The following is a 16,928-nucleotide window of genomic DNA, read 5'->3' as shown; positions in this document are numbered from 1 at the left end:
ATTTGTAGGCTGGTGATGTAGCTCAGTAGTAGAATGCTTGCCTACCATGCACAAGGCTCTGGGCTTAATCCATAGCCTTCTCCCTAAAACAAAAAAAAAAAAGAACCCTGAAAATAACTGTTTCCTTGAACAGTCAGATACTGCTTAACAATACTTTAATCAACCAACATTTATAACAATGTGGTCTTACGGATTAATATTGCTAATAACATCATAGCTTTCTTAAGTTTAAGTACACTCAATGACAGTCACCTAGAGAAACATTTTCAGATAGAATTATCACCATTAGGGCTGGAGAGATGGCTCAGAGGTTAAGAGCACTGGCTGCTCTTCCAGAGGTCCTGAGTTCAATTCCCAGCAACCACATGGTGGCTCACAACCATCTGTGATGAGATCTAGCACCCTCTTCTGTATACATAACAAATAAATAAATCTAAAAAAAAAAAAAAAAGAATTATCACCATTAAAAAGTGACTGTATTTATTCTTTTAAACTCCATAATTTAAAACTATGTTGTTTCTCATTACATTTTTAAATGCTATATTCACATTTCTATGTACTATACAAAAATATGCTTTGTGTGGCTTTTTCTGTTTTCTGAAGTAGGCTGACCTATGTAGCCCAGGCTAACCTCAAACTTGAAGAAGTCCTCTTGCCTCAGGCTCACAAGTCCTGGGATTACAGGTGTTAGCCACTATGCCTAGCTAGCCTTTCTTCTTTTTCTTCTCTTTTGTTTTTTTTTTTGAGACAGAGCTTTACTATATGTAGCCCTGGCTGACCTGGAACTCATTACTCTGCCTTTCAAAAGTTGGGATTAAAGGCATGAACCACTACACCCAGATCAGAATCCTTTTTTTGTTTTGTTTTGTTTTTCGAGACAGGGTTTCTCTGTGTAGCTTTGCGCCTTTCCTGGAACTCGCTTTGGAGACCAAGCTGGCCTCGAACTCACAGAGATCCGCCTGACTCTGCCTCCCGAGTGCTGGGATTAAAGGCGTGCGCCACCACCACCTGGCTCAGAATCCTTTCTTTAAAGATTTTCTGTGCTGGAAAATTTGATTCAAAACCAAGCTTACTGACTGTAGAAGAAAAAGTGAATTTTCTTTTAAATCAAAACAAAACACTCCAATTAACCAGCTTTTCTATAAAATATATTCCACTTTCCCCAGGGAAGGGCACACCAACTGGTTATCTAATACCAAATGGTTAGTTCTAAAAATATACATGTAACATTTAGGAATACATACGTATATACATATATGCATATAACAACAATGAGAAACAGAGGTCATGAATTTGAAAGAGAACAAGTAGTGGTATACAGGAAGATATGAAGGAAAGGGAATGAAGAAATAATGTAATTATATTATAATCTCAAAACCAAACCAAACCCATTGGGAACCATGCACTGATGTCTGTGAAGTGGTAAAAACCATGCATGCATGCGGTCTTTAAGTGACCTCCCAGCCCAGGGAAGTCAGGTCCGGAGCCAGCACTGCTCCTCTCAGGACTTACCCTTTTGTCTCTATCCAGGCTTGTACAAGAGACAGTTATACTGGACATAATCATATTGTAAACTGGATGCTCAGCTCTTGGGACACACTGCTGGTGGTGCATACAAAATGTGACTACTTGAGGACCAACAATTCTGCAGCCAAGCTATAAATTAGAGAAAAGATCACCAACATCACAAAATTAAATTTGGAACATTTACCAGTTATTCATAGAGGCTGACACTACTGCAGAAACCGCCAATTGTTTGGGAATTGAAGGGAAAAAAAAAACACCGTCACACAATTTCTCAGGCACAACGAGCATTAAATTAATGCACACACTCAAAAGCAAAACCACAAGAGCCCTTCATCCATAACTGCTGTCAAAATTTCTTTCTTTTTTTGGGTGGGGTGGGGTGGGGTGTTTCAAGACAGGGTTTCTCTGTGTAGCCTTGGCTGTCCTAGAACTCACTCTGTTAACCAGGCTGTCCCAAACTCATTCATAGAGAACCACCTGTCTCTGCCTCCTGAGTGCTGGGATTAAAGGTATGTGCCACCACTGCCTAAAATTTCAGTCTCTAAAACAAACTTAATCTTTTTTTTTTTTTTTTAAATTATATTTTAGGGCTAGAGAGATGGCTCGGCAGTTAAGAGCACTAACTGCTCTTCCAGAGGATCTGGGTTCAATTCCCAGCCCCCACATTGTGGTTCATAACCATTTATAACTCCAGTTCCAGGGGACCCAATGCCCTCTTCTGACCTCCAAGGGCATCAGGTATTTTACATGCATGCAGGTAAAAACCTTTATATACTGTAGTGATATTTTATGTGTATGTTAATAAATAAAGTTTGCCTGGAGAGCAGAGGAAAGAGAGAGCCGGTTTAAGTAAACACAAAAGTCAGGCAGTGGTAGCACACGCCCTTAACCCGATCACTTGGCAGGCAGGGTCTCTGTGTGTTCAAAGTCACACTAGGGAACAGAGCCAAGCGTGCTAACACACGTCTTTAATGCTAGTACCAACCATAGATACCTGGAGGTCTGTACAGACAGGCAGTAACAAGGAAGTGAGGTAGCTGGGCCAAGAGCCAATGAGAGGGCAGAACAGCAAGGCAATAAAAGCCTGTGTAGGCAGGAAGTCATGGCATTTAGAAGCTACAGAGCTAGTGAGGTAAGGTGGTTGGTGGCTCTCACTATTTCCCTGATCTCTAAGGCTTTCACCCCTGTATTTGGCTCCATGTTCTTTATTTAATAAGACAGCTTAGAAATTCGTCTACAATATATAAAATAAATATTTTAAATATTTATTTTTATTATTTTTAATCATATGTAGTGTGTCTATATGTAGGTATATGCACATTTTGTGCAGGTACGCTTGGGAGGTTGGAGGTACTGAGTCCTCCTGGAGCTGGCATTACAAGCAGTTGTATCTGACATGGTGCTTGGAATCAAATTCAGGTCCCCTGAAGACCAGTATGTGCTCTCAACCACTAGGCCATCTCTCCAGCCCCAAGAAATATGATCTTAATGCAATAATCTAATGCTGTAACAACTGAGAAACATTCAAGTATGCTTTTCATACAAAGCACCAGCCAATAAAGCTGTTCAGAATCTAAGAACTCCAAGCCCGAGGAATCTCAATGTACTCATAGTACTCATGATCAGTAAAGAATTCATAAAGCAATGAGACCAGGTAATTTCCAGCACTACACCCACGCATGCACGCACTACATATAAAAAAGAGTGAGGAAGAAGCAGCAAAACCATCACCAAGTAAGCATCTTAGAAACAGCAAACCTGTTTAAGGTGATCAAAAACAGCCCCACTGAAACGGTCACAGATATAAAGTGACCTGTCATTCTCCTTTATCTTCAATGCTTCTTCTTCTGTAATAATCTGAAGATAATCTTCTGATTGTAATTCTTTTATTGACTGAAAGAGAAAATGAAGAATGTAATAGAAGTTACTTCCCTACATGTAAGTCCTACCAACTCTTAAGAATCCATTTCAAATTCAGCCCTTTCCTTGTTACAGCATTATTTCTCACCTAAACCACTGCAGACACCTCTGGATGGGTCTCCTCTCTCAAATCTATTCTTCACACAGAAATTAGTGAAAGATGGCTCAGTGGGTAAAACGCTTACTGTACAAGCATGGGTATCTGAGTTTAGATCCCCAGCACCCATATAAAAAGCCTGGTGGAGGAATGTACTTGTAATCCCAACACTGGGAGGCAGGGACAGGATTCCAGGGGGTTCCTGGTCAGCCAGCCTAGCAAATCACTGAGCTCTACAACAGTGAGAAACCCTGTCTCAAAAAATAAGGTGGAATGCAACTAACACACCAGACATCAACCTCTATCATTCACATGTGCACACACAGGCAGACACTTAACATATACACACATACACATATCTGATGCCTCCAACACCAACATTCACATCATGCTACTCTCTGTTCAAAGCTCTCTAATGACTTTCCACCATACTCAGAATAAAATCTGCATCTTTAATAGTTCAGGTCTTTTGCTTCTTTTTGTACATTAAGCCATGAAGTTACAGGGAACTGCTCCAGCAATACTGGCTTCTTCCCAGTGGAACAGGCTGGAGATTCAACCCTGGTGCCTTTCTCTTTGGCTTCCCTTTCTTTTGGCTGATAGGTTTCCTTCACTGGTCCCAGTAAGCTGTCTCAGCTATTAAGAGTGCTGAATGTGCTCTCTACGAACACATCCTTTTAGCAAGAATCTTGCCCTTAACTTGCTTGTGTACAAGGCCAACAGCATGGTAAGCGATGCTGTAGACTGATCCTCTAAATTTGCCACAGTAACATTTGTGGAGCATGCACAAAACCCAGATTCAATCCAATCCATGGTAAAGAAACAATTCCATGTTTTCTTCTTATTTAAAAACAAACTTAAGTGTGTATGTCAACTACATGTGTGCAGATGCCCTCAGAGGCTAGACAAGAAACTCGGATTCCTGCAGCTATAGTTAAAAGCAGTTGTGTGCTACTGACTTGAAGGCTGGGACCTCAGCCTTATCTCCAGTCCCCAACTCCATGTTTCTGGAAAAATACCTAGAAAACATATCCCAGGTACCTCTCCTCTTTCCCTTTGTGTTTGTCATGATGGCAAACTGACTGCTATGGCCAAAAGAAAGGTCTCGGGAATCAGACCCAAATCTTCATTTCTTATGAGTTTTCAAAACCGTAAAACTTAGCCCTCACCTATCTCCCCAGACTTCTCTTTTCTGTCTACCTCCCCGGCTAATTCCAGTCAGCCCCATACCCTATACCTGGGGCAGGCTAATGCCCTCACTTAGAGGTTCTCCCTGGGTCCTGGTGCAGGGAATACTCTTCTTTTGGGTTTTCACCTGAAGTAATTCTTCAATCAGGTCTGCTTAAATGTCACTTCCTCAAAGATACCTTTTGTGATCATGGTGGGTTTTGCAGCACTGAGGACCAAAAACAGGGTTTTATGCGCACCACACAAATACTATACCACTAAACAACTCTCACGTTTTCTAAAGTGCTTTCCTGCTTTCTAAAACTAGCACTTCCTCTAGCCCTGGATCTGTTTTATGAAGGAAAAGAACATTGGTGTTTTTAGAAGTATGCATATTTTTATTTCTTCCCTGTAAGAATGAATGTTTTGAGCCTGTTAGATGGCTCAGCAGTTACCTGAGGTGCTTGCCATTCAGCCCGAGGACCTGAGTTCAATCCTGAGGACCTCATGGTAGGAGAAGCAACTCCTTAAAGTTGTCCTCTGACCTCCACACATGCACTATGGCATGCAGGTACAGGCAGACAGGGGCACGGACACAGATAGATGGATGGACACACACAAACACACACGAATGTTTAATGATGTAGATTGTCTGCAAGCATCTCCTAATGTACCTAAAGCAAGGCCGTGGGCACAGCAAACACTGAGGAAAAAGTGAAAGAGTTGATTTGCTAAGAGGATCACTGAAACATAGTAGGGGCTTTCTATTTTCTCCTTAGGCCTCTGGGGAGAACGAAAGAACAAAACAGCCAGGTTGTGTAGAAAGCTGTGCAGAATTTCTCTTGTATTCCTTTTAGGATGAATAATTGCTTTCTTCCACATCCCAATTCACACAAGAGGGGATGGACACTAGTGCATAGCCTTAAGAGAAGCAGATTTTTTGTTCTTGTTTTTGAATTCTATGTACCATTATGTATATGATGCACGGAGATAAAAGCCCGTTCACTGACAGTCAGGCTTCACACCAGCACCTAAGGACCTACATGACTTCTTTAGCATTCCATAACACTCTTTCCCACCTCTGATTCTGTACACTACAACCACACAACCTTGACGAGACATAAATGCAGACACACACACACAGAACTGCAGGTCAACATTCAATTGTCATAATAGATTTCAATCCCCGCCCCCCAAAATACATAATGGTATACTTACATTAGCTAAAAATTAAGTAACAATGATATATCTGTATTAAGCACATTCTGTAGCAAAATTTCATTAAAATATCAACTTCTAAGATATAAAATCCAACAAATGAAAAACTTTTGAAACATGAAAAATGAGCTCACATCATCAAATAAGACATATCCAATTATTCTTACCTCAAGAGCTTTAAAAAAACATTCTGAATTTTCTGAAGACTTTAAAAACTTCACAAAAAACGGTTCTTGGTCATTTCTGGACATTGCTGAACTGTGAGAATAAGGCAGTCAATAAGAACAAAAATAAATTAGGTAGGAAATTAAATGTTCAAATCAAATCAATTTTTTTTTTTTTTGAGACAGGGTTTCTCTATGTGGCTCTGACTATCTACAGAGAGGATGGCCTCGAACCCAGAGATCCCCCTGCCTCTGCCTCTTAGAGATGGGATTAAAGGCGTGGACCACCACAGCCAGGCCTGCAAATCAACTATTTTCTTCTGCATGCAAAAGTGCCTAAGAAATAGACATCTGGCTTTGCTCATGGATTCACTGAAGACGTTTGCAAAAGACCCCAGAATGTGGGCAAAGTCCAAGGCTGAGGAGGAGCAACACGAATCTTTGCAAATCAGCTAACAAGATTAACGTCCCTGACTGAATATAGTGAGGCCCTTGGTGTGGGCCCCTCAGTGAAATGACATTAATTTGCACTGGACTTAAAGACGACGGAGAGGGCGGCGGCGGCTGGTACCCACGGCCCGCAAGATTTGCTCCTAAGTCAACGGACTTGAAACGCAAGCAGCCCCTGTGGAAGATTATGCACGCTCGCCCGAAGGGCCCACGCGACTGTCCCCAGCTCCCAGGGAAAGGGCGGGCTCGTGGAACGTCCAGGCCGGGGCTTCCCGGGGGTCTGAGGCCCACCCGCCGGTTACTAGGGCCGCGAAGGCCACAAGAGACGCCGGGCGCCCAGCCGGCCAGGAGGAGCGGGCGCTCGCTTACCTCGGGGGAGCCTGAGGGCCCACGGGCACCAAGTCGGGGGGCGCGCGGCCAGCAGGACGGCGGCTGGGGTCGGGCGCCAGCCCGGCGCGCAGCCCCCGCCCCCGGCGGCGCCCCCAGCACCAAGCTAACGCAGCAGAACCCGGAAGCGCCAAAGCCGGGAACCGACTTTCGCGCCAACCGGGCGGACGCAACACCTCTTCCGGAGGAAGTGACGTCACCAGGGCCCGCGATGGGAAGTGGCGCCGTCGGAAGGGGGCGTTCCACGCGATGTCTGCAGGGACAGGCTCGGTGAGCCTAGGCTTTGTTTTCTGCGGTCTCGGCCGGGCGGGAACCGAAGGCGAGGGGCGAGGGGCTGCAGGCCGATGAGCAGAAGTCCAGAACGTGCAGAAATAAGGCCACGGGCGGGCCTCGGAGTCCCGCGGCAAATGCTCCCCAGCGTGCCGGGCAGTGCACGGGAAAACACTCCTGAAGCTAATAGCGGCTGCTCCACTTTTGAAGTGTTCCAATTAAGGCCAAGGGAAGGGAAGTGATAGGTTCGTTATCACGCAGCTTGTAAGTGGGATAATTAGAATAGGTCAAGGTCTTTCTGATTCCTCTGATTGGTTGGGTTTCTCTGCTCCGTGAGAATACAGTCACTCCTTACCATGGCCAAAAATTGTAACGGAAAGAAGGCAGGGTGGTGAAAGACACGCTCATTTATTGCTTGGGTTGTTTGATTTCCGTGTTCAGACTTTTTATTTGTGTATTCTAGATGTCCTCTCTCAGGTGTGTAGCTGGCAAAGATTTTCTCTCATTCTGTATGCTTCATTCGATTAACTGTTTTCTTTGCTATACAGAGCCTTTTAACTTCATGCGGTCCCATTCATTTGTCGGTTGTTGATATTATTTCCTGAGCAACAAGGGTCCTCCATATTCAGAAAGTCCTTGCCTATTTTTGTTTCAGAGTTTCAGGTCTGACATTAAGGTCTTTGATCCATTTTGAGTTAATTTTTGTGCAGGATAAGAGATAAGGATCTAGTTTCATTCTTCTACAGAAGAATATCGAGTTTTCCCGACACCTTTTATTAAAGAAGACGTGTTTTCTCTGACGTGTATTTTTGGCATCTTGTGACAAAGAATCTTAACTTAGCCAAATTGTAGGTTCTAGGCATACCTGTGTACTTCACTCTACAATCCATTTAGATCCCTCCACTCTTGATAACTGATGGCTCTTCTCATCTTCCACCATCCCCAGGCGATGTCTGACCACTCTGGCCTGTCATCGTCTTAGGAGCCGGGCGGTGGTGGTGCACGCCTTTAATCCCAGTACTTGGGAGGCAGAGGCAGGCGGATCTCTGAGTTCGAGGCCCGCCTGGGCTACAGAGTGAGTTCCAGGAAAGGTACCAAAGCTACACAGAGAAACCCTGTTTCGAAAAACAAAACAAACAAAAAAGAATCCTCTTAAGTTCTAGCTACAACCCACTTCTCATGTTACCTCTTAAAAGTCTCTAGGATGAAATTACTGATAAAATGCTGAGTTATTAGCCACCACCCAACTCTATTCTTTTAAGTACACAATATTCAGGGTTGAGCCCAAATTCTTGCCCTCAGTACAAAATCCCATCCCTGTGGTTGCTAATCACTGTAGTGACCCTAATGGTCCTGCTTTAGATGTATCATTACATTTTTTCATTAACAAAGATGAATGGCAATTAGTAACACAAGCTCAGAGGGGAAGAAGAAGACTTTTTTAAAGTATTAGAGTTGAGGGGCTAAGGATATAGCTTAATTGGTAGAGTGCTTACCTAGCATACACAATTCCCTAGGTTCCATCTCCAGCACCATATTAAACTGGGTGTGTCCTATCTAAGCAGGAAGTATCCTGAGATACATGAGACCTCGCTTCCAGTTACTAGAGCTGAAAAAAAGCCACAGTTCATGGTTAAAATGGGCTTTTGTCCTGAAGCTGCCATCCTATCTATAAGACACTTGATAGCCCACCAAGGACTGAGGAAAGTTGGGGCAGAAACTGAAGCAGAGGCCAAGGACAACAGGATTACTGGTTCACTCCCCATCGCTTACGCAGCCTGCTTTCTTAGACCACCTAGGACCACCTGCCCTGGGGTAGCACCACCCCAGGCCCTCCCATATCAATTAGGAATCAAAAAAATGCCATTGAGACCTGTCTACAGACAATTCTCAGTTGAGATTCCTCTTACACAGATATCTCTAACTTGTGTTAAGTTGACAGCAAAACAAAACAAACCAAGCAGGACACTTGTCTCAAAAAACAAAAGAGACAGTGATAGGCAAAGATACCTGAAGTTGCCGGGCGGTGGTGGCGCACGCCTTTAATCCCAGCACTCGGGAGGCAGAGCCAGGCGGATCTCTGTGAGTTCGAGGCCAGCCTGGGCTACCAAGTGAGTTCCAGGAGAAGTGCAAAGCTACACAGAGAAATCCTGTCTCGGGGGGAAAAAAAAAAAAAAAAAAAAGATACCTGAAGTTGACTTTTGACCTCTGTCCATGCATGCACTTTTGAGTGCACATAGCTAAAAGGAGTTTGTTTGTTTTACTTACGGGGGTTTTATATTTAAATTCCCAGTGTTCTAAGTGAATATGTATAAATACAAGTGAACTTAGCAAACAGCCTCTATTGCTAGAGCTAACTTTGGGTGGCTTAGCATCTATTTAAACTGATGGCCTCAGCCAGCTGAGACATAGAGCACAGCCTACTGATTATGAGAACCCCAGGGAGAAGGCTGTAGAGTAGAATGCCAGCAGCACGTGTGGATTGCTCCTGGCTGTACTTAAGTGGGTATTATAAGAAGGGGACACACTCAGAAAAGAAAGGCTTCTTTGCAATAACTAAATAAGTTAGAATTTTAAAATCCAAAAATGTGGAGTGTTGCATTGTTAGAAAAGCTGATTGCATCTAGGTCCTAAAAAGAGAAACCTGAGAGGTTTTTGAGTAATGACCATTACAGCCTATGTCTGTAGGAAAGATATGGTTGAAGAGTAAGGGCCCCTTTTCTGAGCTGAGTAAAAAGTGAGGTATATCCCTGTAATCATCCCACAAAACATAGCTTTAGTCTTTGTTATTTTTGGATTCTGGAAGAGACCATGGAGAAGACCCTAATGTTCTACCTTTACCATTACTGCTATCATCATCATCATCGTCATCATCATCATTTTCTTCTCCTCCTCCTCCTCCTTCTCTTCCACTTCCTCTTTCTCCTCTTCCTCCTCCTCTCCTCTCCAGATCTCCCTTCTCCTCTTCCCCCTCCTCCTCCTCCTCTTCTTCCTCATTTTGATTTTTTTTTTATAGTGGGTGTATGTTATACAGCTTCACTCCATAGCCAGGCTGGGTTGGAACTCATTATGTAATCCAGGCTGGCCTTGAACCTATGCTGTTCCTCCTATCTCAGCCTAGCAAGTGCTTAGACACAGTAATGAGTCACCATGATTGATCCATGCTTACTCCCTGTATTACTTCTCTGTTACCTGTGAGAAAACACAGAAACAAGGCAATTTACAAAAGGAATTTATTTGCACTTATGGTTCCAGAGGGTTAAAGTCCATAATGGTAGGAACACATGGCAGCTGGCATCTGAGAACTCACATCTTGAACTCTAAACACAAGACAGAGCAAACTGCATGCAGGCAAGTATTTTTATTCTTTTTTTTTTTTTTTTTTTTTGAGCTGAAGATTGAACCCAGGGCCTTACGCTTGCTAGGCAATTGCTCTACCACTGAGCTAAATCCCCAACCCAAGTCTTTTTATTCTTAAAGTCCAAACCCCAGTGGCATACTTCATCCAAGCATGACTGCATTAACCTGGACCAGAAGGTCATTCTTCAGTGACAGGGTCCTAAGTGGGAGGTGGCCATTAGATGAGAAGATAAAGAAGATAGATAGAAAATCTGGGGTCAAGAGGTCTCACACAAGCTATGTCTTGTGCAAAGCAAGCTTATTAAAAAGTACAGAGTCTTATATACTATTTCCAGGGAAGAAATGGGATGAAGTCTGCAGAAACTGTCATACCAAGGGATGAAGTCAACAGGAAGCTAATCAAACAGTGTTGCACAAGGGGAACACAGGGTATCTCAAGAACATTACAGAGTACACAGTGGCCTTGGACTGATAACCATAGCCCCATACAGTGGGAAGAGTTGGGTTCAGGAACTGAAGCCACAGATCCCCTTATGGCCTTGGCCCCAGGGCATTACTGGGCCTGCCAAGCGTGTTCCTTTTCTGTACATCATGGCCTCAGAGAAAGCCTCAGTCGATCTGACCCTCAACAGGGCACCACTTAAACCTCCCCCAACCGCACCCCCATTTTTAGGGTTTCTCTTGCTGTGATAAAACACCATGACCAAAATCAACTCGGAAAAGAAAAGGTTTATTTAATCATACATCTTGTAGCCCATCATTCAGGGAAGTCAGGCCAAGAATTCAAGGCAGGAACTGGAGGCAAAAGCTGAAGCAGAGGCCATGGAGAGGTGCTGCTTACTGGCTTGCTCCCTGTGACTTACTCAGCCTGTTTTCTTGCTTTTTTAAAGTTTTTTTAAAAAAAATTTTTATATATAATTTTTTATTTAAAAAAGATTTTCCTTTTATATACCACCCCCTGTTCCCCCTCCCTCCTCTTCTCCCACTTCTCCCACCTACCCCCATCCCACCCCCGTCCTCTCCTCATAGAGAGTAAGGCTTGAAGAGTAACTAAGCTCACGCCTCTCAATAGTAGACTGGCATTTAATAGAGGGATGTGAAGAAGAACGGGATGCTGAGATGAAGCCACATATACACAGCCAAGAAGAATGGACAGCTGAATTAAAAAAACATCAACAATTTCCAGAATTTAAAATCCTGAATCATGACATGACACTAGTGGAATTCAGGTGTTTCTGGTACATAGACTGCTCTCACCCAATGTGAGGTCGAACTATTGACCTTGTGTACATCCTACTTCACAAATGAGTCTGTCAGATACGCTAAGCCTATAGGCTGAAGATGATGCCCCAACACTGTGGAGAAACCTCAGGTGACTGTCCAGGCAGCTGGCTGTTTCTGTCAACTCACAAATTTTTTGGAAGTTGCTTGCATGCACTTCCTGTTTTTATTTTTGTTAGGTAATATTATTTTCCTTCTTGGATCTCTGAGGGAGTTGAAGATTAGTTAGTTATAGTTGAAGATTAATTAGGATAGAAAGTGAATTAGATACATTTTGGACTTACCAAAATAGGATAGATAATGGAATTATTTTCTCTGAATTTGTCAAATACAAATGGACTAGACATTGTTTAGGTATTTATTACTTGTATATAGTGTATATAGTTATTGTACTTTTGTATATAGTTTTTCTTATGTTAGTCATAACCTTGGGTAGCCCCATTCCCTATGGTGCAATGCCTTACTTAGCCTTGATGCAGGAGGGAAGGGCTAGGTCTGGCCCCAACATGGTATATCAGCCTGTTTCCTTTTTTTTTATTTTTTTTATTTTTCAAGACAGGGTTTCTCTGTGTAGCTTTGCGCCTTTCCTGGATCTCGCTCTGTAGACCAGGCTGGCCTCGAACTTACAAAGAACTACTTGCCTCTGCCTCCCAAGTTCTGGGATTAAAGGCATGCACCACTACCGCCCGGCTCAGCCTGTTTTCTTATAGCACCCAGGACTACCAGCCCATAGTGAGCGGGGCCCTCCTACATCAATCATCATCAAGAACATGGACCACAAGCGAATCTGGTAAAGGCATTTCCTCAACTGAGGTTCCCTTTTGACATAAAACTAGTTAACACAACCACCAACTGGGGACCAATTGCCCAAATGCCCAAGACTGTGAGAGGCATTTCTCATTTGGACCACCACACTCTTCCCATACATGTCAGGAAATTTCCACCAGCCCGCAAGTGTGTCTTTGCATGAAGATGTTCTCTGGCATGAGGAGTCTGTGGTGCTGCCTGCATGACAAAGCAGATGTCTGGAGGATGTATGACCTATGGGAAATAGCTGACAGGGAGGTGTATAAAACCTTTATCTGTGTGCCCCTTGAATGGGATTACTTATTCTGGTTCCTAGAGTTTCCCCAGTGGACTTAAGCCTCAGTCTTGACAGTGGTAATTGACTTGTTAACACATTGGATGCCGTTCCTCCTGTCTCATTTCCCCATTTTTTTTTTTAAACCTATGGTTCTGTACTTACCAAATTAACCACTAGAAAAATCTTATGGTGGCAGACACCTTTAATCCCACCACTCGGGAGGCAGAGACAGGCAGATCTCGGAGTTTGAGCCCAGCCTGGTCTACAGAGTAGATTCCAGGACAGCCAGAGCTATGCAGAGAAACCCTGTCTCAAAAAACAAAACAAACACACAAATCTCGTGTTAAAAGTATGTTTGGAGGCTGGGGGTATACCCAGTTGGTAGCCTAGCATGCACAAAGCCCAGATTCGACTACTCAAAGCGTCGCTTAAACCTCTGTGGTGGTGCACACCTGCAGTCCCAGCACTTGGAGATGAGTGCCGCGGACTGGGTCTCAGTAGGGCCACCAGACTAAGGGAGAACGGGGTGAAGGTCTTCAGGATAATTGGGATTCGGCGATGACAGACAGACACAGACACCAGAGTATGCTGTGAAACTGCTGCAAATTTACTGAACATCAGGCTGAGATTTTGTACAATCTTAACAAGGAACTAAGTCCAGGGGCAAAAGGAATAGACGCAATCTTTTGTGGTCATACAATGTGTTTTTCAGAATGATTAATCCTTTCAGACAGAGACATGCTGTGGCCTGAATCCTAAGAGCCAGATTTACGCACTGGTAATTCATTTCTAGTAATTTATTAAAGACAGTTACAAAGTCCTCGCCAAGAGCCTTAGCCCACCTCTTTAGCACAGGTGCTATACCCCTTAATATAGCTGACCTTGTCTGCCTATCATATGTACACCATACCTTTCTGCTTCTAACCAGCCTTTCCATAAAAGGCAACTGATTCCACAACATTCTTTTCCCCCATGATTTACCCAACCAATTCCCTTCATAGTCATAAGCCCCTGTAAAAGGGGGTGGATCTAAGTAATTTCTACTTCTGGGATTTCAACGAGGGGGTGTCCACCATTTCCCATTAATACGGTATTGAATGTACTTTCCAACCATTCTTGTGGGGGTTGCCAGTTTCCTAAGTTCTCTTTCTTGTGAGTTTGCATGAGCTGAGTGAGGGTTACCTAACAATCTTTTTACTTTTACATTTTCTTCCTTAGGATCTGTGGGAACCTGAATCATTAGCTCTTTCTGTTCTAATCCATCCATGAGGGCCCTCACTGAAGTAGGGGTTTTTTGTGTTATCTGCCCAAGGGCTTGAATCACTGGGAGCAGTGCCGGTGTAACAGTTGAGGAGTTATTAGGTACGTCAAGCGAGCGTCTACGGGAGTCCAGGCACAGGGAGGTTGTTATTGTCAGGAAAGAAGAAAGAAGCAGGAGTCTTGCCAACCATCCACGGAAGGCTGGTCTTTAGGGAACAGTGTATCCAGGAACCATTGCTCAGGCTGATTGCCAGGGAACCACCAGGGGCCTAGCCTCGAGAGACACGTGCCCGCCTTCCTTGTGAGACCACCAGATCGGCATTTGTCACACGGGCGACACCGTCACAGGTGTGGCAGATGAAGGAAGGAGGAGCAGAAATCCAGTGTCATAGTGAATTCAAAGGCAGCCTGGGCTTATAGGAGACCATGTCTTTAAAAAAAAAAAAGTTATTGTCTTTTCTTTTTCTTGCAGGGGGACCTGAACTAAAACAAAGATCCAAAACCTGTGCTCTTTTTACGTGACTACTCCCAGAGAAATGTGAAAAAGGAAAAAAGAAAAAGTCTATTTATCTGAGAAAGGGGTGATCAAAGAAATGAATGCACCCAAGTTAGCCTGGTAAACTTGGGGTTATTTGCAGAAACACAGTCAACTCAAAGGCAGATGATGTATCACTGAAAGGCCCACCCCACCATTGTGATGACTCATGAATCCACTGGAGCTTACTGTCCAACTTGCAGGCAACTACAAGGAGCCTTTTCCTCCCTAGCAATTGCCGACTGCTTATATTATCATGTGGAGCTTATATTATCATGTGGAGGGGCCTTGTAAGTCTTGTGCATTTTCTGAGACTCCTAAGTTTCATGAACATCCTGCATCTTACAGGAGGACTATTTCAATACAGAGGAAATTGCTACTCAGCAGCTTCTATTTCATGACATTGTGCTGAGCCAGAAAGAGATTGTCAGCCAGGGACTCCATTTCTAAAGAGTACAGATGTGGCTAGAAAAGGGAACTGAAAACTCACTTCCTAAGTGAGCTAGCAGGGACTTTTGATGGTAATAAGCAATATGAATCCACTTTACATCTCAGTCAGTGGTTCTTAACCTTTCTAATGTGGTGACCCTTTAATACAGTTCCTCATGCTGTGGTGACCCCCCAACCATAACATTAGTTTTATTGCTACTTCATAACTAATTTTGTTACTGGTATGAATCATAATGTAAATATCTGATAGCAACCCCTGTGAAAAGATTGTTTGACCCCCAAAGGGGTCACAGCCCATAGGTTGAGAATAGCTTGTCTAAATGAAGGCCATATGACTGAATTATTGCCAATAGAACACATGTAGGAATCATGTTTATCATTTCTAGATCCACAAAAAGCTCTTGCATCATCTCCCACATTTTTTTAATTTATTCTAGATAACACACTGATGCATGTTAAAAATGGAAAAGCTGGGACTAGTGAGATGGCTCAATAGGTATAGGTAAGGCCAACTTGTTGCCCATGCCCGATAATCTGAGTTCAATCCCCAGACCCATAGATTGGAGAGAGAGAACCAACTCTCACAAGTTGTACACACACACACACACACACATTAATTTTTTTAATGTCATACTTCTGAGTCTAGATCTCCAGGTGACTGAAAGGATTCCACCCCCAAGAATCACCACCGTGGCTGCCAACTGAGCTATACAGTAAGAAGTCAACTGCTCCATTAAACCACTGAGGTTTTGGCAAATCTTATGGCAGCTGGTGCCAATGTAACCTATTCTGAATTGGTTGCTGTTAGTTCTCAGGGACTGCATATGTTCAGAAATGACAATCTTGGCTTAATTCAAGCTGGATGGTAGGAGGATTTCTGGAGATTAGATAAAAGTCAGTATTCCTCAGGAACTTTGGAAACAGGTTCCCTTTAGGATTAGAGTTAGAGTTAGGGTGTACAATTGTTCCTGGGACAAATGCCCAAGACCACATGTGCAAAAACATGAACTGTGGAAGCAGGTGCTCACTTTGACATACTGCTCATTGAACCTTGGACACATTACTTAACCTCTCTGCTTCCCTTTCCTCCTGGATGCAAAAAAAAAAATCAAATACTGCTTATGCGTTTATCACAAATTAACATTAAGAAAACATTTATCGGGCTGGAGAGATGGCTCAGAGGTTAAGAGCACTGACTGCTCTTCCAGAGGTCCTAAGTTCAATTCCCAGCAACCACATGGTAGCTCACAACTATCTATAATGAGATCTGGTGCCCTCTTCTGGCCTGCAGTCATACATGCTGTATACATAAATAAATCTTTAAAAAAAAAAAAAAGAAAAGAAAACATTTATCATAGTGCCTGGTACACACAAATAACACGTTCCCAAAGATCACCCTTGGCACAAAATCTTTAAAACTATTTCTTCTTTTAACCTTCCAGATTTTGTTTTTGTTTGGTTTGGCATTTTTTTTGGAGAGTCTCACATAATCCAGGCTGGCCTCCAACTTACTATGTAGTCAAGGCTGCCTTTGAACTCTTAATTCTCTTGCCTCCCAAGTACTGCAATTACAGACACAAGCCACGATGTCCAGCTTTTCTGACCTTCCATTTGATGACTGACAGCCTGTGCCCATGAAGTGACTTTAGCCCTTTGGATGTCCTTCCTTTGCTATATGAGTTTGTCCCTGGACGTGAGACATTTTCAGAGCATGTTCTACTCAGGTTAGCAGGTACTTTGGCCCTTATGGATTTGGAG

At 43.3% G+C, this 16,928-nt stretch overlaps 1 protein-coding gene and 1 long non-coding RNA gene across 2 annotated transcripts in view; one reads left to right on the top strand and one right to left on the bottom strand.

Annotated features, from left to right (window-relative positions):
* Topbp1 (DNA topoisomerase II binding protein 1) overlaps positions 1 to 7,014 on the bottom strand; it is a 52,407-nt gene extending 45,393 nt beyond the window's left edge. The window contains exons 1-4 of the mRNA XM_059268482.1: positions 6,913 to 7,014; positions 6,097 to 6,187; positions 3,286 to 3,420; positions 1,513 to 1,656 (exon numbers count right to left, since the gene is read on the bottom strand). Coding sequence (XP_059124465.1) covers positions 1,513 to 1,656; positions 3,286 to 3,420; positions 6,097 to 6,180 — 363 coding nt within the window. The 5' untranslated portion in view covers positions 6,181 to 6,187; positions 6,913 to 7,014. The remainder of the gene's footprint in view (positions 1 to 1,512; positions 1,657 to 3,285; positions 3,421 to 6,096; positions 6,188 to 6,912) is intronic.
* A 115-nt stretch (positions 7,015 to 7,129) lies between these two features.
* Positions 7,130 to 15,274, top strand: LOC131914471 (uncharacterized). The gene is made up of 2 exons (XR_009380146.1): positions 7,130 to 7,200; positions 14,658 to 15,274. It is a non-coding gene; the product is annotated as an uncharacterized LOC131914471 (long non-coding RNA).
* The last annotated feature ends 1,654 nt before the right edge of the window (positions 15,275 to 16,928 follow it).

Source organism: Peromyscus eremicus, chromosome 7 (assembly GCF_949786415.1).
Source record: "Peromyscus eremicus chromosome 7, PerEre_H2_v1, whole genome shotgun sequence".
NCBI lineage: Eukaryota > Metazoa > Chordata > Mammalia > Rodentia > Cricetidae > Peromyscus > Peromyscus eremicus.
This window is presented reverse-complemented; position numbering and strand designations above follow the sequence as displayed.